The following is a 24978-nucleotide window of genomic DNA, read 5'->3' on the forward strand; positions in this document are numbered from 1 at the left end:
TGTGGAAAAAAATGCACTGTCCTTTTCTAGATTTTACCCAACTGTGACAGGGCTGAATTTGCTCCTGAGCCAGAACTTGTTTGTAGATGTCACAGAATGAGGTTACAGTTGTAATGGTGCTATTTTTCCTTCTATTGTTTCTTTGTTCTCAATTATCCCCTTTATGGTTTTTTAATTACTTTAATTTTATTTTCTCCTATAAGCATTAGAAACTTCTTCTGAGAGTCCAGTACTATAGCAAGTTGTTATCATTCTGGGATAAATGCTCCTTTTGGTACATTTGATCTGCACCTTACACCTGGAAGAATAGAGAGTGTGTGGGAAGCAGTTAAAATGACTCAAATGTGGGTGGGAATTCTCAAGGCTCTGCAAAGCACAGCAGGATGAGCCAGAACCAAGACCACATGAAATAACTGTACATGTGAGATTGCTAAAGCCGTAAGTAATGCTGCAGGTGCGTGCAGTGAACATTTCATATGACTGTTTCTTGGCATCTAGCAGGATGATAAATGAATCCAGTAAGGAGAAGATGAGGAGAATGATTGATACAAAACATTACACTGCGTTTACAGTGGTGTAAATCCTGATAGAAATGGTTCATTTGCCCTGGCATGCTGTTGAAGTGACTCAGTGGTGAGTCAGGTCCACTGTGACTAAGAAAATTAGTAAGAGTTTTTCTCCACAGAATTCTGTCTTTAACTTCTGGCTCTCACAGTTTTTTCTCCTCAACACTGTTGTATGACATAAACATAGATATTTTGCCAAATACCTCTGCCTTGACAGTGTTGCCTGTCCCTTCAAACCCACTAGATGATATGACAGCTGTTTACTAACTTAACCATTACTGTATACAACTATTACTGAGTAATTCTTCGAGTCCTTCTGTTGAATATGCAAAACTCTGGCTTTGCTAGAAATGTGTATGGAGATTTGATGTGATTCCACTTAATGCTGAGCATAGTATTCTATTCCAAGTACAAAGGTTAGTTTCTGAATAGCATCACTGTTATTTGAAAATACCCCTCAGAATTCAGTTTATGGAGGCCAGTATAGTCTTTGTAATATGCCTCTATGCCAGTGCAGTGGCAGAAATGTGGGTCAAAGTGCTGGCCAAGGAGGGTTGTGTTACCACATGGGAACAAGCAAGAACAACCACTGATTGGGTTTGCTTAATTGGTGAAATAACTTGATATGAAATTTTTCTGAGCCAGTTCTGTGCTGTTAGGTCAGAAAGCTATTAAATATTATCTAATGTAGTTCTGGGAGAAGGAATTAAAACCTTATCTCAGCCAAAGTCAGGGAACTGCATTTACTTACAGAAATTGTGAATTTGCCTTCATTAATCAATGCAGTGACTGACTGGGCTATTTAACAACAAAATGCTGTATGTCATCCAAAAACTTTATTAGATTTCATGAAGATAAATATCTGGAGTTCCTTTTTATACCTGTGCTTCATTATCAGTTTCCTGTACATTTCTGGCACCTAAGAAAAAGCTCTGTTCATTCACATAGTGGCTTAATATCTCAGTAAAAACAGTCATTTGGGGAATGAATGAAGAAGTATAAACAGGATAAATTAAATAGCCACTAAATGAGTTTGGTGATTTTCCACCTTTTTTGATTTATATACTCTGAAAAAAATATTCCCAGTGGAAGTACATGCTCCTCAGTGTTGAATTTAAAATGGTAGATAATGAAGCAGAGATGAAATGATAGATGATGGGAGCAGAACAGAGCCAGCAGATCTTTAAGGAAGTCTTCCAGAGACTGCAAGAGCTAGCAGTGAGTTTGGTGGAGGACTGCCATGATAGTCGAGGGGCTGGAGCAAATATCCCTGAGATACTCAGGGAGCTGAGTAGGAAAGGGAAAAGGAAAAAGATGGCTTTAGCTGGACCTTATAGTAGTGTTCCCATACCTATGAGAAGGCTCTGGAGGATGTGGAGACAAGCACCTTACTGAGGTGCATGGTGGGAGAGCAGGAAACTGTCACAAATTTAAAGAAGGGAGGTTCTGACTGTGTAAAAAGGGGAAAAATTCACTAAGAATAACTAATAACTATTGGAGCAATATTCTCAGAGGTTGTGCAGTCTCCGTCCTTGGGGGTTTTCAGTATTCAACTGAAGAAATTCCTGAGCAGACTGATCTGGATTGAGAATCAGCCCTGCTTTGAGCAGGATGTTGGATTAGAAGTCCTTCCCAGCCTGAGTTATTCTATCATTCTGTGGCCACTTGCACACTTCCTGGCTTTAAACTGAATTATATTTCTATTGCGTGTACTATGAAATTTACCTGAAGGAATCTCAGTGCTCTCTAATGAACAAATGGGAATGTCCACATGAGTAGAAATTACTCAGTAAATGGAGACAAAATATAGAAAAAAGAATAATTTATTGTTTAATCAAAGTTTTACATTTTCACCCACCCCTACATTGCCTACGTGTTTTTCCCTTTCCCATCACATACAAATAGTAACTTCCCTCCACTTAAGAAGCAACAGTAGTCAAGTCATATGTCTTTTATAAGATCTTTAATCCTTCATTTCAGGTTGAGAAGCTGCCTGATGGCAAGGCTTATTGACTGTCAGTGGTTTTGTGCTTTATTCTGTTTCCCTTTGCTTGGACAGGTGGTTGTCTGGTGATGACGCAACTCTCCAACAAATTTGTTCCGTGTGAAAAGCTTTTAACTAAGGATGCTTTATCCCAGTCTTCTGAGGGCTTTGTTTGTGGCTCAGGCAGCTGCACCATGCCTTGGCATGCACACTAGCTCAGGGTTTTGTAGGCTGTTCTTCATTATTTTTGTGCAGGAGAGGATACAGTTACGACTTGATTTGGAGATTTTAGAGTATGAGGTTGGCAGGATTTGATCTACCTCAATAGATAGCAGTGATAATGAGGCACTCTTACTGCAACTATATTGTATTATACATTTTAAAAGGAAAATATGCTTTGGTATGATTGAATCATTGCAGCAATCTAACCTTTTGTCACTTGCACAAACTCTTTACTCCCAGCAATAAAATATGTCAACTACCACTGCACATTTTGATAACAAAATAGATTTTTTCATTATTATTATTTTTTACTTTTACAGGGAAAAAGTTTACTGATAGCTTTTAATTATCAGGAAAGAACCAGATAGTTATAAGTTCATCTAACATATTAAATTATTTTCTGTACTTTCTATCTTCCCTTTACTAACTACTTCATTGAGTAATGTAGTGAGATAGAATGTACTTAGACTTCTGTGATGAGTCAGACATCAGAAATCTTGAGTCTTCATTCCTGGACTCAGCTCACACTCTGAGCTTCAGGCTGCTCAATCTCTCATGTGTCAATCCATAAGCAATTGTTGCTCATCAACTGCAGTAAAAAATTATATCAATCACACTCCTAGAAACAGCATGAGAGGCCAGACAAGCAATGTCATTGTGATAGAGTTACAATTATTATGCATATCATCTTCTATATATTCTACCACTTCCTCAGTTATTGCAGCCATAGCTAGAAAATGAGCAGAGTTTTTCGCTGAGCTGTCTGCAATAATGTAATATATTTTGCCTGAGTGATGACAGCTAATTTAAAACTCAAGCTTAACCAGTTAAGGTTATTCCTTTTGGTATGAATTACTCTAGTTTTGCTAGTGTTGCATGTTTTCCAGGCCTGGTGATCATTCTGCTGTGAAGACTTTCGAATAACATCCTTTACTGTCTCCAAATTGTGCTTTGAATGATGCAATTTGCATTTGTCACATCAGGTTTATTCTTCTTTTCCCTAGTTCAAGCCCTCAAGTTATGAGACATGAGAAAAGGTGGTTGTATGTACTTTGCAGAGCTTCCTGGTCCTGTTATAAGTGAATGCTGGGTTTGTGTGTTGATTGCAGTGGTAGCCCCACATTGATGGTCCCCATGCTCAGGGTGAGGACTGCAGGTCCTTGGCTCCCCTGGAAAACATTCCTCATGTTGATGAGCCCAGAAGGCTCTTCCTTCTCTGTAGAGGAGACTTCACATTCAAAGGGGTCTCTTACACCTAAAGGGAAAGAAGTAGCTTGTAATACTTTGTCTCAGAGAGCTGGGGAGAGTTTTGACTCCAATTTAAATTACACACTAAGAATGCGACTCAGTGATTGTGGAAAGCTGCAGCATAGTCAGTTGAAGAGAAATTAAATTGTTGGTACTGTCCTGTGTTGCTAAGGACACACTTTGCTATTCAGGTTTGAGGTAATCTCCGCTGAAAATCAGCCTTCAAATCTTCACAATAATACTATCTTCCCATCTGGATGCCCAGGCAGAAAGGCCTGGTGCAGCCTTGAAGCAAATGGAGGATATTGTGGAGACTTTTTACAATCTACCACTTGAACCATAAGAGATCTCTCAGAGATGAATGTCACTTCTTCTGTGCTCTGTGCGTGTTAGTATTTTATTAAACACTGAGACAACAATCTGTCAAACTAAGCTTTCAAACTGTGCAAAGAAGAAGTAACCATATGGTTAGGAAATTGTTTGCTGCATTGAACTACCTCATTCAATACAAGCAAGAAGAGAAAAAATAATGAGGCTGTTATTACAACTAAACCAAAACCATGAAATAGTTTCTGCCCCAAGTTTATAATCTGGATTCTGCTGGAACCAATTTTTCATCTAGGAGATGAAGCCCCTGAAATTAAAGGGACAGGAGAAAGAGGGACACTGCTGAAAGCCTCCTTGGAATTTACCCAAGAGACTCTTATGATTCAGATTCAGGTCCTAGGTTTGGATGTAATTTATGATATTTAGTCAGGGTAAATGCATATACATATCAATAAATAATATTAGTTAATCCCTGCATCAGCTGTCTAGCCTCAGATTCAGCTAACACCTCTCATTTAGAAATATGATGTGGTCTGTTTTAAATACTTTCAAGTGATGAAGAGTCTGCTGTGGCTTGTGTTCTGTGCTTTGATTAGAAGAGGGACAAAATTAAAAAGGGGCAACAAAAGCCACTGTCAATACTTATATGAAAATTTTTGAGGTTTTCCCATTTTGATTCAGAGATTATTGTGCAAAATCCATTGGCATTCTCCTGGTGAGATCATCAGCAAAAAGATCACTACACTTTTCTCACCTAATTTTTCTGTTATAGTTGTGTCAAAGTTATGAAAAAGGTCTTTCTGTGCCATTCTATACCTAGCTGGTATTACTGGCTATGCAAGGTGAATTAAAATTATATATTTGGTAGTACTGTGAAATTGATGGAAAGAGACTTTATTCTGTGATGCATCCAGGTTACCTGAGAATTTGTTCTGGCAGTTTATTTTAGCAAAGAAGTATTGAATTCCCTTAGAGAATGTTAGCCTGGGAATTGTATCAGCTGTGCTAAATCAGTTGAGTTATTGAGGCCTATGCATTCCATTAGCAATGCTTGTGCAGTACAAACCTTCCAATGGAAATGTTTCTTTTCAGTTTGATATTCCAAACATAAGCTTATCTGGTGATAATTAAATACCCTTCTGTAGTGAAACACCTGCACTAAGGCAAGCAATTTTAAACCTGAAGTTTAAGCTCAGTACTGATACTTTGTGGATTGGTTATTGAAAGCTGTCATCACAGATAGTAGTGACCATGTTCCATGTCTAAAGGTGCAAAAATCACTCTGAAATCTGCACAAATGACACCATAAAAAGAGTGAACTGCAGCAAAGCTATTTTCAAAATGGCAATTCTGTTGTGATGTGTTGCTCTTCTTTATTGCCTGTCTACTGAACTCAGACTTAGCTCAATCTTGTTAAATCTACTTTTCTTTAGTTCTAAGCTGTAGAGTTATTTTGTCTCCTGGCTTTTGTTCCTACTGGAAATGACATTGACCTTTAAACCATGGGCAATTCTGTCTAGCATGGAAGAGTGGGGGATCAAAGAGGAGGAAGGAGATGCCAAGATTTGGCTTTCAGTTCTGTAGGGATTTTGAAGCATGAGGATTGCTGGAAAATGTGCAAGAGCCATCTTTGGGATGCTGAACTCAATTTTGTGGGTGCCACCTGAAAGATGGGGTGGGAGTGCAGTTTGGAGGGTCTGGCCCGTGTTGTTCACTCAGCAGAGCACAACTCCCTGAGTGCTGTTTTTGTCACTGACTCAAGCCAACATGGCAGGGAACTGAGAATTTATCTATGTGAAAATTGGTTAGCTACTAAGCAGTTCTGAGCAAAGTGTGGGCTCAGTCCTGTTCTCATTCTGGTCAGTGAAAATGGTGGTATCAAACTGTGTGGGTTAATCTCTGAGCAGATGACAGAACTCTTGGCCTGTCTGTGTGAGGGAGGCAGTGCACAGCACCCAAAACTGCCAGCTCTGAACTTACAGTGCTACAGGCAGGCTACACACATTCCTCTTTAGTACAAGTTACCTGCAAGACACTTTCAAAGGAGCTACAAGCATTCCTTGCACAGGATGGTTCTTGCTGAGCAGTAAGATTATATATTCAGTTGAAGCATGATGAACATATGGTTGAGTTGCAGATCAGTGCTCAAAGTTATGACCTCCCAGATTCCTTGTGCAGGTAAGTCCTGAGCTACCCTGCACTTGGTTTGCAGGGAAAATGTTTTCATTGCGCAAATTTGTTTATATCCTGTAAATTCAGGGACTTAACTATTGCATGTTAACTTTTTTGGTGTGTGTAGGCAAGACCATAATTACATTTTAAATCATGAATTGTCTAGAATGAAAAGTTGGTATTGTAGTAGTTGGAGATTGTTGAACTGATTGTCATTAATTAATTAAATTAATCATATTCAAGACAGTGAAACTCCTGCTAAATTGATCAGTATGCTTAATTGTCTGTGCCTTCTTTCCAAACAGGCAGGAGAAAAACATTATCACCCAACCTGTGCACGATGTGTCAGGTGCAATCAGATGTTTGCAGAAGGAGAAGAAATGTATCTTCAAGGTAAATCAAACAAACAAAAAATAAAAGTTACACTTGGCTCTATTGCCCACACCTGCTTGCCCACACCATAGGCTTGCACAAGAGAAATTCAGTGTTACAGAAGGAATTGCACAATAAAGTGTGCAATGGGAAAAAATGTCATTTAACACATATATGAGCTGAAATTCTTCATGTGTAGCAGCTTTTAACTCTACTAACCTGACAAAAGAAAACTACCTACACAGTTAAAATACAGGGGCAAACACCAGAGAAAATGAAGGCTTTTGCATATGTCTTTGACTGGCAATATCTTTTCAAAGGAAAACGGAAAAGAGAAAGTCAGTAGGATATGGGAACTGCAAGGCTGGTGAATTACCCTGAAATCATATGTCTGCCCACATGTGTTTACAACTTTGCAATTGTGCATGGTTCTCTAGAAGCATACTTTGAGATAATTCCTTAAGCTGGAAAAGTTAGACTTTATTTAAAACACAGCAGTGGTCTCAGTAAGATCTAATTATAATTTACTACTTTATTTAAAATGACAATTTTATTGTCACTTTGGTTTGCAACAAGAGCTAGCTCATTAAAGGACATAGTGATACTTGTCTGTGTTCATGAATTCTCCCTCAGGAGGCAGAAAATGCTGTGGTTCTTCCAATTGAAAAGGATCTTAGCAGTACTAAATTCCCATGGGAAATCAAGGCTTTAAAAAAGTGTATCAGACTACAAATTTGTTTCTAGATTTCACACCCTCTGAAACTCATTTGCAAGTCAATCTGCTTTTTAAGTTCCATTTGTTGTAAGGGTGGATATTTGTTAAGTTTTGTTCTGATTATTAGTTCAAATAATAGCAGGATATGCTCAGGATCCATGCTATTAATGCTATTAATTTGGATCCATCTCACTGTATTTTCTGACGCATGGAGTGTTCATACCAGCTTACTATCAAACCCTTTTTGTCTTCACATGAAGAGCAGTTTCCATTAGAAGCTGGTCTTAGTGCCATGAAAGATCTATGATCAGTTATTTGGACTGCCTAACCTGTTAGATAATTTTAAAATGTCAGAGACAAGGGTTTTCTAACTTGTTCTTCATCCTCTTAAAAAACTGCTGGAAAGTTCCTTTAGGTGTTGCACGTTCCTCAGCAGAAATTTTCTTTGATCATCCAACAGAAAACCTTTGGGTGAAAGGACTTTTCTTCTTCAGTGTGAAAAAATTTCCCAGCCAATGTTGCTTGGCTATAGACAGGAGCAGTTTAAAAAAAAAAATTATCTAAATACTTCTTAAATCCATTGGGATAATTGACAGCAATTTATGGGACAAATGGGGCAAACTCAGACCCACCTGTAACTGGAAGATAACTTAGCACTAAATTTGAAGGTGCTAAAAATATGTTTCTGTGTAATTCAGTAACAAAAAAAAAAGAAGTAACTTAGTAAATAATTTATCTGGTCTGTACTTATAGGTGCTCTTTTACAGCAAGGGTCTGGGTTCCTCTGGGCTATTTTTGTGAAATAAATTCTAATGACCTCCATCTGTCTTCTGGGAAATAGACTTTCTGTTTCTATCTTGTTTCCAAAATCCACTAGTTAGAAAACTATCAAACTGCTGTGAAAACAAAGCATTTCCAATAACTCTTCTTGGTGCTCTCCACCCAGTATAAACATTAAATATTTATTATGCAAAGGTTCTTAACTTCCCATTTAGTCAGGCAGACGTTGCAGTACATTCACAGTATTTAACTGTGGGGAACTTTCATTTGTGGCTTGTCTGATCTCAGACTGGCCTAAACATAAAGATTCCTTCTTTCTATTAAAACTTACAAATAATTATTTCATTTTATATCATTACACACATACCACTTCCACTGAACACTATTTTGAGCATCATATTCAACTTTTTGAAATGCTTTTTTCCTTTGTGACTAGTGCAAAACTGTTCAAGTTTCTATCTCACACTCATTGTTTACTTACCTCTCGTCATAATTCTCTTTTCAATATGTGTATGCAATACAGAATGGGTTCATTCTGTATCTCCTGCTTCCTCCAGGATGGATATTCCCCTGAATTGATGCAGTTCCTTAGTATTTGACTTACAGGAGACAAACATATAGGAAGTGCAAGATCAGAACAGTGAATAAGTCAAAAAGACAGACTGGATTTTCAGCTAGAGTTACATGGTACAGCAATTCCATCCCACCACAGTGTGCTGCTGTGTATGACCCCAGCCAGACTATTATAACAATATGTGTTATAACAGTGTACAAAATTCTAACTATGTCTAAAGAAAAAAACTACCATGAGAGTGAAACAGGTTGCCCAGAGATGCTGTGGGAACTCCATCCTTGGAAATGGGCAGAGCCCAGCTGGTCACAGCCCTGCCTGCTGTAAACAGGACCTGTCCTGGGCAGGAGGTTAGACTGAGGAGCTCCAGAGATCCCATATCACACTTCTTAGGACTCAGATTTGGATGCTGATCTCTGATACTGAAGTACAAGTAGCTTTCTGAAGTCTGTTAAATGTCTGTGATCAAGATCACTGCTATTGAGAGGTTGTCAGCTTGAACTTTGAAAGTCTCCTGCACTAGCACGGGAAATAGTCAGTAAGCTATGTCTTATAAAAACCCTTAGGAAGATTCTTATTTTGAAATTTTTAAGGCTCTTACCATGGAACTGAATTAAGCAGAACTTTAAATTTACTTTACAGGAACATCCATTTGGCATCCAGTTTGTAGACAGGCTGCAAAGGCTGAAGAGAAAAACAAGGTAAAATGACTGAGTTTTTACCCAGTGCTATTCGACTGACATATTATTCTCTATCTTTTTTTTTTGCAGCAGGCATGGAGTGAAGGGTTTGGAAATCTTTCACTACTGTAATTTTTAATTTTAAATTATGGGAATCTAGTTGGCTAATCAAATGTAATCATCTAGTATAAATATTCTGTTTTTAATCAGTGAATAAAGCTATAGCTTCAGGAGAATGCTGACCTAAGAGTTACATATATAAGCTGAATAAGGAAAAATGTGAAAATATGAATAAGAAAGAAAAAGGTTAATTATTAACTTCTGTCGGATTACAATGTGATCAGTTCATGACCTCTTCTCTTTTCATGTGGTTCTAAACTTCAAAGATCAGAGGACTTTCACTTTATTTGTTTTTACAAAAAAAAATCTCCTTGGAGTTTCTTTTTTATTATTTGTTTCTAAAATTGTGGTTGGCAAGCCAGCCACAGTTTAATTTAATCTCTGGCTTTAAGTACCTCCTGAAGTTGGATAATTTGTGCACCTGTCTGTATACAAGGGGAAAAGGGGAGAGTTCTGGCAACATGAATAATTACAAGATCAGCAGATAAATAAGCTCTCCCCAGCACATGAAGAATTAATGATCCTTCTGAAGTGGTGGGAATGAGTTACAACTATCTCATTTAATGTAGAGGCCAAGTACAGGGTTTTTCACTTCTGATCTCTGATTCCCCAAGTAGTACCCTTGGTATCCTTGTTCAAAAAAGCTTAGCTTTGGTTCAAGGCTTGGAGGAAGGCACATGGGACAAGTCAGAACAGCAGGCAGCAGCCATAAAAAGATTGTTAAATCTGGTGTGTTAGAAAGCCCAACTTTGACTAAATTACAGTTTGAAGAGAAATTTGTTTGGGCTTTACCTTAAAGGATCTTGGCTCTAGTTTTTGTGCCCATTTGTTTGGGAAGTGATGGCTCTGGTGTTCTTTATGACAAGCTCTGAATATCAAATAATCTTCCCGAGCCAAGCAGTTTTTCCTTGAGTTTTTCCACTTTTCTGGTCTTTATGCTCATTATTGAAAAAATAAAGGCAGAAGGAAGGATGCCATTTCAAGGAGAGTAATAATGAACTTTTCAACATAATTTTTGAAGTTTGAAATGGGACCTACTGCTTGAGAGATTTGCTGTTCGACCTTGCAGTTTGTTGTTTTTAAGTTATCTTCCTATATATAGATATCTGAACAGCATGTAATTAAAGTAGGTGACAAAGGCAAAAGGAGAAAGTGGCAGCATGCTCCAAAACTTTGGAGATGGAGTGGAGGGGAAGAAGAAGTTGTGAAAGAGAGTGACAGCATAAAGAAAGATGATGGGAGAGTGAGATTTTAAGCAGAAGGGAGGAAGCTGGAAAAGACAGGAGGAATCAAAGCAGCAAGAGAAAGTAAGGTTTATAAAAAGGCATATGGGGAAAAGAGGTAGGTGGAAGAAGAAGAAAAACATGTAGTACATAGAATGAACTTAGAGGCAATAGAGTCAACAGAGATGGGAGGTTTTATAGAAAAAGCTGGGAGATGATGTGCAGCAGGCGTGGGTGAGGATGCTAAAAGGGGTAATGGATCATGGAGAGAATAAAGAACATGTGTGAGACGTGGAATGGCTCATATCCAATTCTCTAGCTACCAGTATCCTCCCAGTCCTTCTCCTTTTCCCTTCACCACCCAGTTTTGGCAGTGGTATGGAGATTGCCCTGACCCAGGTGCAGGACTGTGCACTTGGCCTTGGGGAATTTCCTGAGGTTTGCATGGCCCCACTTCCCAAGCCTATCAGGATCCCTCTGGATGGCATCCCTTCTCCCCAGCATGTTGTCCCCAGCACAGCTGGATGTCACCTGTAGGTTTGCCAAGGATGTGCTCCATCCCACTGTGTCATGGATGAAGATATTCTGCAGTACTGATCTCAGTACAGACCATTGAAGGACATCACTCCTTACTGGTTCCCAGTTCAAAGAGGTTACTGGAAGTGTGCAAGGCTCACACTGGGAACTCCAGTAACCTCCTTGGTGCCAAGGGAATGTCCTGACTGGGCTCTTCCAAGGGCTGTCAGGAAAGAAGGAATCACCTCTTGTCTGCTCTTGGAGAGACCCAGAGCTTGAAAGGAACCTCTGGAGGTCATCTTGTCCAACCCTCATGCTCAAACATGGCTGCCTAGAGCCAGATGGCCAAGACCATGCTCAGGACACAGAAAGAAACTCTGAAGCTTTATCTGGGAATCCTGAGCTTAATCCAAAACTGTCATTTGGCTTTAACAGGGTTCCAAACATTGGAATAGTACAGTTTTCTGAAGTTATTTTTCTCTTCTGCATTGGATCTCTTATAGGGACATCATGAAAGAGAAATATGGTTTGTATATGCCATCAGTGCATTGGTGACATTTTTATGTAATTTACACAAGTTCTGGAAAACTGAAAAGTGCTTTAGCTATGCAGAAGAGGAGTTTAAGTAGATTGTCTGTGTTAAATGATCACCCCCAGGTCCCTTTCCGTGTTGTGTTTGCTGTGAGTGAATGGCATGGCAGCATGACATGTTTCAGACACAATGTAGAATGGTTTGGTGGCATAACCTTGGTGTAAAAATATTGCCACTGCATCATCTTGTAGCTTGACCTGTCTGTGGTAGTGCCCAAAGGCTGTTCTGGCACCTCAGAAGTGCTCTGAGCCATTTTGTTCTGAAGAGTAGGGAAAAGAAAGTCGTGTGTAAAACAATTTATGAATTTTTAAAATGTTTAATTGATTGTCTGAAAGAGTTCTTTTCTTTTTAACTCCATGCCTGTATGTTTTGAGCTCTCTATAGTATGTCAATTTTAAGTGGTAGAGATTGAATTACATTAAATGTCTTGTATGTGCTTTTTGAAATAATAGTTACATTATCTTTGCCTCTCCTCTATTTCCTATTTTGCTTCTCCTGCCACAGGAAACTAGGACTTCCTCTGAGAGTATTATTTCTGTACCTGCTTCAAGTACATCAGGTTCCCCAAGCCGTGTGATCTATGTGAGTATTTCACAGTGAAACTTGCTCTGTGGGATGTGGAAAACCTTGTGCTTCCTCCTACAATTTAGCACATTATATGGAAAGATAGTGTCTCCAAACCACTGCAGTTGGTGATTCCTCTAAAATGGAATTACTTTCTCAGGTTTAAAATATTTGAATACTGACATTTGCTATAACAGAATTCTGGCATTTTCCTCTTATTTTTTGTGGAGTATTTATAGCACTTACACTACAACTAGAGCTGGCTTATACCAAAGCATGCAGAATACCACAGTGCTTTCTGGAAAGAAAAGTTTAAGTAAACAGTACAGCCCACAGGTAGATTACAAGCTTAGATTTGAACACAACTTGTCTAAATTGAGCTCCTGAGCATGCATCTAATTGCATAGGAAAACAGTCATGCATGTGATTGCAGGACTCTGGCCTTGCCAAATGCCAGTCCCTTGCCTCAGAGAACCTTTGATGTGTTTATGGTTTAAGAAGTGCTCTGCAAAGCTCATAGAGAGAATTTAAAATAACAAGTGTGATAAAATCTTGTGAGGTTTTTGGGTTTTTTTTTTCAATACAAGATCAAAATTGCTGTAGGTAGTGTTCATGGCCAAATTCTTGAGGCTACCAGCAACAGGTAAAAAATGCAAGTGTGGTGTGATCCATACAAATATCTCTTGCAGGGCTTCAGCAGTTCCAGAGCTTTTCTTTGTCCTGGCCAAATATCCCTCAGGAAGGCAGGTCATCCTCATTAGTTAGGACCATACAGTGACAAAATTGCTGGAGGTGGAACTGACTTCCAGAGACATTATTATTCAAATATTAAGGGCTTTTATCTACAACACTGAGACAAGCAAAGGAGTGCCTTGGATCCAAACTAGTATTTTTTCCTTCAAGTATAAGTTATTTTGAATACAATGTGCCCTTTGTCTGAGTGAGACTGAACTCACAGTAGAAGTACCCCTTCTCTAAATGCTTCTCTGTGATCCTGAGCTCAAGTGCTGGGGAATACCAGTGGTCTGTTAGCAGTAAAGAAATGTCATTGTGGAGACAGTTCATTGTGCTGGGAGACTATTATGTAAGCACTTTCTTTGGCCAGATGACCTCTATTTCTTCAGGCATGCACCATCTCATTGTGATTTTAAGCATGAGAGTTCTGCTAAGATTTATATGGTTTTAGTGACATTTATCTAACAGCAGGATGGTGCTGTTTTTATTGATGTTTTTGGTTACAGCTTTAAATATGCTTCACCGGCTGTTAAAAGTCAAGGACAAACCTCCATTCTCCTTTTCTGTTTTTGTTTGTTTATTAGTTTTTAAAGGCTATCATTAAATCAGCACAAAACTCTAATGTTTGTCACTGTAATATACAGCTGGGACTGTGAAAGAATAAAGTTGTCTAGCAAATATGAGTCAGTCAAAAAAAAAAGATTCCCTGGAGGAGTGCAAGTTCTTGTTCTATCTGTCCCATCTCTCACTGCTTAATTGGCAAACCTGTGAGACTGATTAAATTCTATTTTGGCTTTCACAAACAGGAGAGTAAAAAGAATTAAAAACATGTTACTGACTTCTACATTATCAAAATGGTGCCTTAGCTATCTTTTTTTGCATGTGTTTTCTATTACAGGGGGGTTATGACTTACAGATATGCTCAAGATTTGTCTTGTGTGCTTTTGTGATTGGTTTTGCCAAACCTAAATTCTTGCTGCCACTGGAAGGAAGGTCCCACCCACACATGGCACTGTCCCTTGCTGGCCATGTCTTCCCATCTCCTCTTTGGTGCTTATACTAGTGTGTACACAGAAATATGCAGTCAAATTTGAGACCAAACTGAGCTAAACAATAACCCAGGAAAAACCTCCAGACAACCAGAGAGGCAAAAAAAAAAAAAAAAAAAAAGCCTCTGCTATCTACATGACTTCCAAAGCTGGTGTAAAATGCACAACAGTACCTTGCCAGCTGGTGAGCTCTGTGAAGCACTGCATGGACAACAGAGTTTAGAGAAAACAGTGACATTTTAGGAGCTGTGAGTTCATGGTGCTCATACTGCCAAAGTCATCAAGTCAGAGCAATGCTGGACATCACCCTGGACACCACCCCACTGCAGGGCAGGCATGGTTCTGGGTCATGGTGAGGTGTCAGATAAGGAAAGGTAAAGAAAGTGTGTTTTGACTTAAACCTGAATGTTCTTCATACAGATGGTTTACTAAAGCCATGCTACTTTTTCTTCATCTACTGATAACAGACTTTGTTGTCTTCTTGCACTGAGCTCAGGCCAGTGCCTTTTGAAGGTAATGGGCATCTTTTCATGATCTTTAGAGATGACTTCATTATATCCAGACTGAAATTTGCCCTAGTGCTGACAACCCCTCAGAGTCTCTACTTAAAAATTAGTTAATTTCTAAACTGGGGCTTTAAATCAAATTTAAATTAAATTCCTGCTTTATATTTTGCTGAATTTTATTAAGAGGGAGTTAGGTGCTCCAGCCTATTATATCCAACTGGAAGGCTTACATTAGTTCACATAGCTGTGTTATATATGCTCTCAGAGAAGGAATAGAAATCACACTATGTTTTTATACAGATCATATTCACAATTATATGATCGTAAAATTACATATTCCAAGTGAAATAGATACTCTATACTTACAGCATGGTTTTACCAGAATCCAAAATACCAAATTACTCAAGAAATGGTTTAAAGTCTCTCAGCTGTAATTTGAGCATTCCCAAGCAGATTTGAATTCTGTTCACATAATTGAATGTAGGTGAAACAAATAAAATAAAGAAAAATAAATAAAATTAAATAAAATAAAATAAAGACTCAATGTTTGGAGAATTGAGTGTTTAGAAAGCAGCTGTATGCCTAAGGTGTTTCTTCATCCAAATTTGCCCACATTTTTATATCTAACTGAAAGGAATTACATAATAAGGTAAGTTTTACTCCTCTGGCAGTTCTGAAATCTAATGGGAAGTTGCATATCAACATGGAGAGGTAGTGATCAACATGACTGTAATTCACATTTAAATATTCCCAGTTCTGAACTACTTTGGATTCACTAGAATAATGTCCAAAAGCCTGGATACCTTAAGTGAAATCACAGCCCTTGTGGCCTTCCTTGTAGGTATAATGCTGCCTGAAGTATTTATGAAACAGAAAGGATAGACAGATTCCTTGCTTTTGCATTACCTGACTCTGCTTCAGAGTTCTCCATTGGCTTCTCAGCAGGGAGGGACTTATTTTAATTAAGGGGCTATTTCACTGCTCTTTAGCTTTCTAAAGCAGTGCAGAGAAAGTGAGATTCTGTAGATTGCTGAGGAATCACATGCTTTGTTAAAACACATTTTTTCATTAGTTTTGAGGATGGGAATATGTGAGGTTTTAGTGGCTTTGTTCTACTTTCTTAGCTAAGAGTAATCTTCCTTCTTTTCATGTAATTTACATTTGCACAAATTCATGCATTGTTTTAGAAAAGGGGATGACTGAAAGTTGTCAGACTAGCTTTTAGAAAACTTCCCTGGAAAATCTATTGAACTTTTCTTAGCTCACACTAAGAAAAATTAGAATTACTGCACACATAAATCCTGGATATTTTTGTACTTTTGCATGTGGAAAACATTATTGCAGTTTTATAGCTGATCACACTGCAATTTTCAGAGCACAGCAAGATTCACTCATTATTTTGTTGCCAGCAAAGAACTTATCAGTCTGCAAAACTTGAAGTGGGAGTGAGACAATTATGCTGCCCATTTCTCCACTCTCAACGTGGCCAACTTGTCATCATATCTACAAGATAGTATGTGCTGGATACAGTTCTGGTGCAATTATCATAAGGATAATCTCTGCAAATGTGGCAGCTTGATAATAAGCTGTGCTTTTGGAATACATGAAGTACGAGGAGAAAGGGGACCAGCAACAGCCCTTTCCCTCTGTTGGTTGTGAGTCCCATGAGAGGATCTGAACTTCACTGCAGTGGCATCTGTGATCTTCCACCATGGTGCAAATCCATCATCTGCTGGTTTGTGACCCATAATTAAGGGCTGTTTAGACACAGTCAGGAAAGGAGGTGAAGCTGTGGGACACAACTGAGTGGGAAAGATCAAAGAGCTGACTAATGCTTTTCAGCATCTGGAGAGTGTATGTTGGAAATACATATTTGCTTGTTCACTACTGCCTACAGTAGGGGAATCCTGCACACCAAAACCACTTCAAAATTGTTTGTTTTGCCTGAAAAAGACTACAGCATCTGTCCCCTGTATCTGTTTGTGTAGGCAGGAGTAAGTGTGGTATAGCCAGGGAATTGGAATTATGTCATGCTGCTCCTTTAGCCAAATGCCAGTGACAAGGTAGAAAGCAACATAAAAGATACATAAAAAAATACATAAAAGAAAACATCAGTAATATTTAGCATTGTGTAGTAAATACAAGAGATTTAAATTTTCCCAAACACAAAAATTGCTTTATTATGATTATGACTTTTCTACCTATACTTACCTATCCTGCTCATATTCTTTCTTATTCTCACTGCTTTCTTTCCTCCTTTTCTCAGGCAAAGCTTGGAGATGAAATTCTTGACTACAGGGACTTGGCTGCTCTTCCTAAAAATAAAGCCATCTATAACATTGACCGCCCAGATATGATCTCCTATTCTCCATATATCAGTTACTCTTCAGATGACAGGCATAGTTACGGGGAGGTACTGAAACATGGGTATTCTTTTTATTATGAGTTTCAGGTTTTATGTGCATCATTGAACATGTTGCCAGAAACTATTAAACATGTGCATAACGTTTTTTTTTTTTTTTTAAATGTAACTTTCATAGCTTCAGTTAATTGAGTCATGTCATCCATTCATTCACAATGCCTTCCAAAAAAAAAAAAACCCCACACCCAAAAAACAACCAAAACCAAGATGTTCATTTCATTTTTTAGTTTGTGGAACTTACGAAAATTGCTTTCTGTGATCATTTTTTAAAAGAGATGACATGTAATTAAAATGTTTTTCCACGGGAATAGATCTGCATGTGGTAGGAAACAGGAGCCATTGCTAATTATAATGCAAAAATGAGAAGCAAAGCCAAATGTCTTTCATGATTTTTTTTTTAATCAAAGTATACCATGTTATTTTAGTAACACAACAATGGTATCACTTTCCTGTGTACGAATTTCTTTCAACTGTCCCATACTAAACTTCATCCTCATGTCATGCATGCACTTCAGCCTTTTCATATGCAGAGCTAATATGATACAGTTTGTGCTAATGAAATCTAATTTAGCATAGTACTAACATACTAATTACAAATACTAATTCTGGGCTTTGTGAAATGGTCTTGTATATAACTCCTGTCATGCAAGTTAACTTTTCTTCATGCAAGTTCTCTGAGCATACCTACATTTCATTTGACTTTCTGATTTCTTTTATAATTTTAGCGATATTTTTACGAATCAAACCTCTTCAATTTGCTAGGTATGAGCAAGATATATACAGTCTGGCATGAAGTCTGCTCTGTTCTCTCCAGGTGTAAGTGAATGGGCAGAAATAAATGCTATAATTAATAGCCATGATACTTACAATAGCCCTAGTCGTGCTATCACTTACACCTTTTACACTTAATCAGTACCACTAAGGTCTCAGAGCTACTGTCAGGGGAAGTGCAGTGCATGTTAGGCTTTGCAGACTTTTCTTCCAAGCCCTCTCTGCACAGTGCAGAACCACAGTAGCTCCATTTTAATATATCCATAAAGAATTAAAATGGTATTTGGTAAAGGGTTTAAGTGGTATTTAGGTTTCTGATTTCACAAAATTGAAAGCTGCTGCCTAATCCCAAACCTGTGGGGCATAAGCACTTCCTTTCTGTGTCAAAATTCATTGGTGTTGATGATGGTTGTGGCCCTCCTTAAGTGCCTGGTGACATCCAGGCTTGGCAGAGGTGCACAGACCAACCTCTGCACACACCAAACATGGACTGTGTTTGCAATCCAACATGCACATTTTCCCAGTGCTCCAAATATTTATTATCCTTGATATTGCCAGGGTGGGGAAAAAAAATAAAAATCCTGTCTTCCAAATTTCAGCGTCCTGGCTTCTTACCTGCAGCTGAAAAACTTTCAGTAGATTTGCTCAACTAACCAAACATAGCATTTGATTTGGAAAGGAAAATGAACAGCAAATCGTCAAATTATATGATGTTTAATTGAAAATTAAATAGTGCAGATGTTTTTCTTTCCCTTAAAAAGGTCAGTTCTAGCCCTGATTTTGGAGGGGCTTCAATGCAGATTTAATTAGGGCTTGTGTGTAGTTTCAGGATGTTCTTTAAATGGGAGTTCCCTGCTGCCCTTTTTTGTGGCACAGGAATGGCCTCACCACACCCCAGGATTTTGTAGTAGAGAAATCACTAAAAGGCTAATATGAAATTATTTTTATATTAGTCCTTATGTACTTAATTAAAAACAGATAATAAGAAAAAATGCCTTAACTTAATTGACAGGTGTTTTTCCTAACTGTATCATGTGTTATACACAGATAGTGATATTTTAAGAGTAATTCTTCTCATGAGTAACATCATGCATGAATTTGTATCACTAATTTGTTGTGTGTTGCTGTTTGCAGTCACCTCAGTTGCTCTCTCCAACACCTACTGAGGTAATCCCCAATGCCTTTGTTCTCCTATTCTGACCCATTTTGTGTTGCATAAACCTGGTCATGTTGATAACCAGCAGTGTCTGAAATGTGGGGTTCACCCCTTGCCTCTGCAGTGCATGGGGTTTATCATTTATTATTTTCAGGGTGTTAAATATTTGTGTTAAACATGTGCTTTGCTTCTGGATTATCATCTGTATGCATCTGTCTCCACTGTCATCCATGTTTCTGCTTTCCAAAATAAAGGTTGTATGGTGGTCACTTCTTCAAGCTCTACTAAATAAATTATATTGGGAAATATGATTTATGTTCACATTTAAAGCTGTGACCGTGAGCTGATTTGAATTAATGCTCAGCATAGCTTTCTCTTCTTATTTCTTCTCATTTTTTTATTCCACAAATAGTTAAACTACTTATACTATTTGTGTACACATACTTTTAAATCATTTGCACACACCTGAACTTCTAGGTCTATTTTGATGTGCATTAATTATGCTAGTCATTGTTTCAAGCAATGTCAATTTGGAAGTAGTGAAAGCATTTAATGTATTTTCACAGATAATGACTCAATTAGATATCATGGGTCTGGCTAATTTCTTCATTATCCCAATTTTATGTAATGCAAAATTTTGGTAATCATGGGGAATTAAGGACTATAAATCACAAACTGTCACTCTAAGAAGTGGTTAACAGGGAAGTGAACCAGTAGAGATGTAATTTAATTTATAATATGAAAATAAAAGTGTGCTTTATTTAATATTTGATTACATGAACTAGATCAACTGTTCCTTACAGAGACACAAGGTACACAAAGGTAAGGTCTGAAAGAATATGAAAACTTGGTGGTTTGGAAGATTATAATAATTTCCTTTAAATTACATAATAGTTACCAACTGCCAATATTAAGTTCCAAAAGTGATACTGGTGTGGAGGTTGGGACTGCCATGATTTGTGTATATTCCCATGTTATCCAGCTTCTCTGTGCTTGCTGTCTTTCTTTAAGGAGTCTATGATCAAGTGCTCAGGCATCTTCATCTGCAAACTTGTCACCAGTTTTGTTGCAGGGATTTTTACTAGAGGAAAGTTCCACTGTATCATACAATTGGACACATCACAGACCATTAGCTGACACTCATGTGACATTTAAATATCATCACAGGACTTTGGAAAGCCGTTGCAATACTGCCTGTAATTCACTTCACAAAAGTTAGAGTGGGTATTACACAGTGTAGGAACTTTGGGAGGGAAAGGTCTCAAGCTGGACATGGAGGAGTTGGTGACACAGTGCCTCCAGAACACTGTGTGCTTGGGAAGGCATCAATTTTTTGTTCTTTGCTTTTTGTATAATTACTTCTGAACTTGATATTACAGCAGTAATGCTGCTGACCAGTAGACTAAGCTGAGTTTCCACTTCTGAAAACCCAGCTGGTGGGTCTGGGGTGACATTGTAGGGGCAGAGCTTACCTTGACCATAGGAAAACCTGATGATGTGAGACTCTTGTACATCTCTCTAGAGTCAAGGATAATCCCAGAGAAGCCAAATTCATCTAAAGATGAACGGATTGACATAATTAAGTTGTTCTGATAGGAATCTGGGAGATGACGGTGTCACTAAGCAAGATCTACAATGTGTTTAAATGATGAGTGATCCAGGGAATCACACAGATCCCCAAAGGTGTCCCCATACTCATAAGTGACTGACACTTGCTATGGGATAGTATATCTTCACTCTTTCCTACTGGAAAAGGAGAGGGGCACTGGAAAAGGAGAGGGGCAGTGTTTTATGGAGTACGATTTTCTATAATGGAGCATCTGTCAATTACATTGATTTGTTCTAATTTGAAGTTAACTCAAGCCAATTCTCACTTGTCTTAAAAAGAAGGAAATTTGAATTTGCTTTTATAGCTAGTTTACACAAAGTCACTTCCACATCCATTTCACTCAGTAGTGCTTTTGCTGTTAAGACCCTACTTGCACTTTGCAGCTGCAGTTTAACCAGCTGTAGAAAATCAGAGGCTTGGAATGCTTGTACATGGTTTTAACTGGTTGAAGCCAAGGGTTTAGAGGGAATTGGATTGTATGATTTGCTGTGCATGATGCTGCAGTATTAATGCTAATGCTGCACATGTGTTTATATTGATTTCTTAGGGTAATGACCATGTTACAGAATGATACACTGGGCAATTTATACACAGTCAGTTTCATGATGTAGTGAAACCAACAGCTGCTGATTTTTGTGTTGTCTTGCAACCATTGTGCATCCATTCATATGGGTACAAAGTGATCATAATGCTGTCATGCTAACCTGAGCTCATTTTCCACTCTCTTTTATTTGTTCAGGGAATTACGCTGTCCTGAAACAACACTTTTACAGCGTTATGTTCTTTCCAAATTACATTGTAATTTTAAATTGATGTCTGTGCTGACTTTCCTGGCAACACAACCACTCTCTGGTACTTGGCAGAGCTCTTTCAGTCACACTGCAGGTGGAGGTGCTGAAAGCCACCTCCTTTCATTAGGGTTGCATGGAGTCTTAGCACAGCATTGACTCCACACAACACAGAAACATGTGAGATGGCATATTCTGCCTGTTGCAGCAGTTATTCCTCTTCCCTAATGACATGTATTTCCTCTCTTCCTCTAAGGGTGACCAGGATGACAGATCTTTCAAGCAGTACAGGACATCAAGTCCTAGCTCTGCTGGCTCCCTGGGCTATGGTCGGTACACTCCCACCTCCCATTCTCCTCAGCATTACAGCAGACCAGGTAATCAAAAAGCAGCCTTGCTTTTTGTCTAGATTTTTCCATTACTTTGTGTTATGTTGTAAGTAGAATTGACTCCAGCAGACAGGGGTTTAAGGTGGAATAGCAGCTCATTGCAGTGATTTATCTACTGTGAACAGAGAGTCCCATGGGGAGAAAGGAAACAAGTGCTTCAGGAACGTGCATCCAAGAAAACAAAAATAGGCATTTAAGAAAAATTGATTTTAGGTGGACACAAGACAGGAGAGTTTAAGGGATTTAATCCTGGTCTCATCCTGCCTGAAGATACATAGTCAATCCACAGCTCTTTCAAGGTGTGGCACAGGAGCAATGAATGCACACAAAGCCAAGAGGGTGATGGAGTGACTTTCTGTATGTTCTTGTACCACAGGATCATAGTTTGTGTCTCCTCTCCACAGTGCAAGAGCTGGAGGAATGCCTAGTTCTGATGGCTGGATTTTGAAGGCCAAATTGCTTTAGTTGAGAGGTTGACAGGTTTTTTTGCAGCTTTGGGCTGTAGTAAGAGCTGTGTTGGGGCTCTTGCCACACAAGCAGGAGGGATCATCTCCTTTTGACCTTTGCATGGGAATGCCTTACAAAAGCCCATCTGTACCTGGGATCTGTACAGAGTTTTATCCTTGAAAATAATCAGTGATATTGCTCAAAATTAATTCTATTTTTTCTCAACTACAGAATTCAGATGAAGAACACAGAGCATTTTTGTTGTTGTTGTTGTCTTTTAATTTCATTGGGGATACATTATAATTCTAAACTAGTTTGAAAATTTGCAAGTTGTTAATCTTTCCAGGGGAAATGAAGATTTTATAGGTAACAGAAACAGTTTTTTACAGGAATTGAATGTTTGTATTATATGAAGTCTTTGACAAAGTGGAAACGAGATGGAATATAAAAAAATCTATTAGGCAGAGATTAATCTCTGCTGAAGGTCTGCTAGCTGTCATTCATAATTTTAGCAGCACATTGTTAAAGCAAGGAGGAAAGACAAAAGGAATTCCAGATAAATTCTAATTATTTAAAACGTAGAAGATGATGTTCATAATCGCCACAATTGCCACTAGTCCTCCAAACTGTTATCAGGACATTATTGCAGCAAAGCAAACAAAGACAACTCAAGAATATTTTTCAAGGTACTTAATCATTTCTAACATTCAGAGCTCAAATAACTTCAGGATGTTTCTTCAAATACTTGCATTAGCCATGCCCTGGTGCATTGTGAACTAAATCCCAGCAGTGTGCACCGCTGACAGTGAGAACTGGACCTGCTCACGGCACAGTTCTCTGCAGAGACAAGGCTCTCCCCATTTCATTTCATTAGATCCATTATGAGCATTTATCATTCCCTTTTGCAGCTTTTGAATATGCAGGTTTTCCCCTGAGTGCAGCCATGCTTTTTGTGGTGCCTTTTTTGGAATATTTTCTGATGCATTGCAGTTGCAGCATTTCGGGTGATGCCCTTTCTGTCTGCAGAAAGCCCCTGTCCCTTGGCTGACCCCACAGTATGGCCACTGTCATGTTTTTAGCAAAAACCAGAGAAAGATGAAGTCTTAAATAGAAACTGTATGTTTTCTAAGCATCAGGAGGAAAATGTTCCTGAAAAAAAAAAAAAAGGATGGCATTGTAATTTGTGGCTTTCAGTAAGTGAACTAAATAGTTTATTTTCACTTACTCTCTGTTGCCCCCAGCTGGTACTCAGAGTCTTGGTACCAGTAGCTGCATCTCCCTGCCCCAACACCCAAGCCTTACATCTACATTCAGACATCATTACATCCCTTTCTTCAAAGGTAAGGTCCAGGAATGCAAAACCGTGCTGTGATACTGTAGATTTATCCAGCTGTGTTTCACTTTTATGTCTGTGCAAGCATGGCTTCCACTTGGATAAAATTTGTCTTAATTTTGTGCAAATGCTTCCTCGATGTACTGTGTAAGTTTTACAAACTGAGTGGGTATGGGGTGTTTTATTTTTGCTTTTTTTCAGTGAGTGTTAAATGTCTTTGAGTGGGGTGGAGGGAAGGAATTAGCTTTTGTAATGAAACTGAGGAAGGGAATTATTTAAAAGTCTGTTTGTTCTAAAATACCTTTACCCTTTTTTGGTGATGCTAAATAGTATAATGAGCTTACACATTTGATACAACATAGGATGATAAATTTTGTAACCTTCCAATCTACATTTAGATATTCTTCATATTATTTCTAGCATTGCCAACAATTATGACAGCTGCTTAAATCAATGCAGCTGCACTGACTTTCAGTTAATCTGTGCCATCTCTTATAAAACATAGTAACTGAATCTGTTCTGCTTGCCATTAGCTTTTTGCAGTGGATATTAACTTCTAGTGACCTCCATGTTGTGGGCATGAAACAGTGCTAAGGAATGCCAAGAACTTTTGGGGCAAAAGCCTTTTTTTTAGCTATTTGGTTAAATGTCAGAAAGAGAAGACATTCAGCTACTACGTTTGTCTTCCTCTGGGTCTGTCTTCTCTAGTAACAGTATGAACTGTGAGGAGACATGAATGGCAAACACTTTCAGTGCCTGTTTCTTGACTCTCATTCTGTTTGATTTAATAAAGTAAAATTGTTCTCGTGGCTGCAACCAGTAAAGAAAAGGGAGTGGCCCACTGCAGGAGCCAGACTGGCACATTCAAGTGAATAGCAGGTACTCCCTGCCTTTGGAATAATTACTAATGCATCCTCACTGGGCCCTGATGCTGCCCAAAGTCAGCTGAATTTCATTGGGATCAACAGGAAGAGAATCAGGCTTGAGACCTCAAAATAAGATCCTTGAGAGAAAATTTTGGAGGAAGAAGCTGATGGGCTTAAACTGATTGTTGCCATTTTAGAGTCTACCTGCAAATCTCCTTTCCACAATAGAGGCAGTCACCCTCCCACACCTTTCTT

General features: G+C 38.5%; 1 protein-coding gene across 9 annotated transcripts in view; it reads left to right on the top strand.

Moving 5' to 3' along the window:
* ABLIM2 (actin binding LIM protein family member 2) overlaps positions 1 to 24978 on the top strand; it is a 127262-nt gene that overhangs the window by 70355 nt on the left and 31929 nt on the right. For 2 of the 9 annotated variants that reach the window (XM_085059736.1, XM_085059737.1), the window contains exons 7-13: positions 6825 to 6912; positions 9600 to 9658; positions 12593 to 12670; positions 17209 to 17355; positions 19270 to 19302; positions 21945 to 22065; positions 23766 to 23864. In XM_085059736.1, coding sequence (XP_084915862.1) covers positions 6825 to 6912; positions 9600 to 9658; positions 12593 to 12670; positions 17209 to 17355; positions 19270 to 19302; positions 21945 to 22065; positions 23766 to 23864 — 625 coding nt within the window. The remainder of the gene's footprint in view (positions 1 to 6824; positions 6913 to 9599; positions 9659 to 12592; positions 12671 to 17208; positions 17356 to 19269; positions 19303 to 21944; positions 22066 to 23765; positions 23865 to 24978) is intronic. The other 7 variants (XM_085059739.1, XM_085059742.1, XM_085059740.1 and 4 more) reach the window with 5 other exon arrangements.

The sequence above is a fragment of the Lichenostomus cassidix genome, chromosome 4 (assembly GCF_008360975.1).
Source record: "Lichenostomus cassidix isolate B80296 chromosome 4, HeHo_3.0, whole genome shotgun sequence".
In the NCBI taxonomy this organism is placed as follows: domain Eukaryota; kingdom Metazoa; phylum Chordata; class Aves; order Passeriformes; family Meliphagidae; genus Lichenostomus; species Lichenostomus cassidix.